This window comes from Mizuhopecten yessoensis, unplaced genomic scaffold (assembly GCF_002113885.1).
Source record: "Mizuhopecten yessoensis strain PY_sf001 unplaced genomic scaffold, ASM211388v2 scaffold9021, whole genome shotgun sequence".
NCBI classification, from domain to species: domain Eukaryota; kingdom Metazoa; phylum Mollusca; class Bivalvia; order Pectinida; family Pectinidae; genus Mizuhopecten; species Mizuhopecten yessoensis.
In genome coordinates, this window is record NW_018407839.1 from 327,279 (window position 1) to 327,812 (window position 534).

General features: G+C 30.1%; 1 protein-coding gene across 1 annotated transcript in view; it reads right to left on the reverse strand.

Annotated features, from left to right (window-relative positions):
• Positions 1-315: 315 nt before the first annotated feature.
• LOC110457057 overlaps positions 316-534 on the reverse strand; it is a 1,323-nt gene continuing 1,104 nt past the window's right edge. The window contains exon 2 of the mRNA XM_021508154.1: positions 316-423. Coding sequence (XP_021363829.1) covers positions 316-423 — 108 coding nt within the window. The remainder of the gene's footprint in view (positions 424-534) is intronic.

Here is a 534-nt window from a genome sequence, read left to right on the forward strand (position 1 = left end):
AGACTTAGACATTTTAACAGATAGACGCCACACCAGTAATCTATCAGTAGTCTATAACTATATTATGACCAGCAATGGATTAAGAAAATAATATTTGTTATGTTTTGTTGGTCTAAATTTGAGAAAACAATATCAATCCCGAATCAATAAAGCAGGATTTTTACATGTGAACTTTGTTTTTTATAAATATGCATGTACCTTCAATATTTGTATATGAAGATAAGATATTCTTTGTGGGATATACTGTATAATTTAAATTAAATAATAATATGATTAAATAAGGAATGAGAATGAAACATTGAATGATTGGCGGTATCAGAGAGGAGAGTGAACGAAGGGAAAAGTGGCCTCCTGCGTGAGGCTACATGATGTCAGAGGGATGAACCCGGGACATCCAAACCCTAGCATCCCTCTTAAAAGATACTGGGGAATAATAATATAAATGATTATTAATTTGAACCTAGAAAGTAAGTACTGAACTAATAAATCGACTTGCATAGATGTTAAAAAAAAAAAAAAAAAAAAAAAATTTTT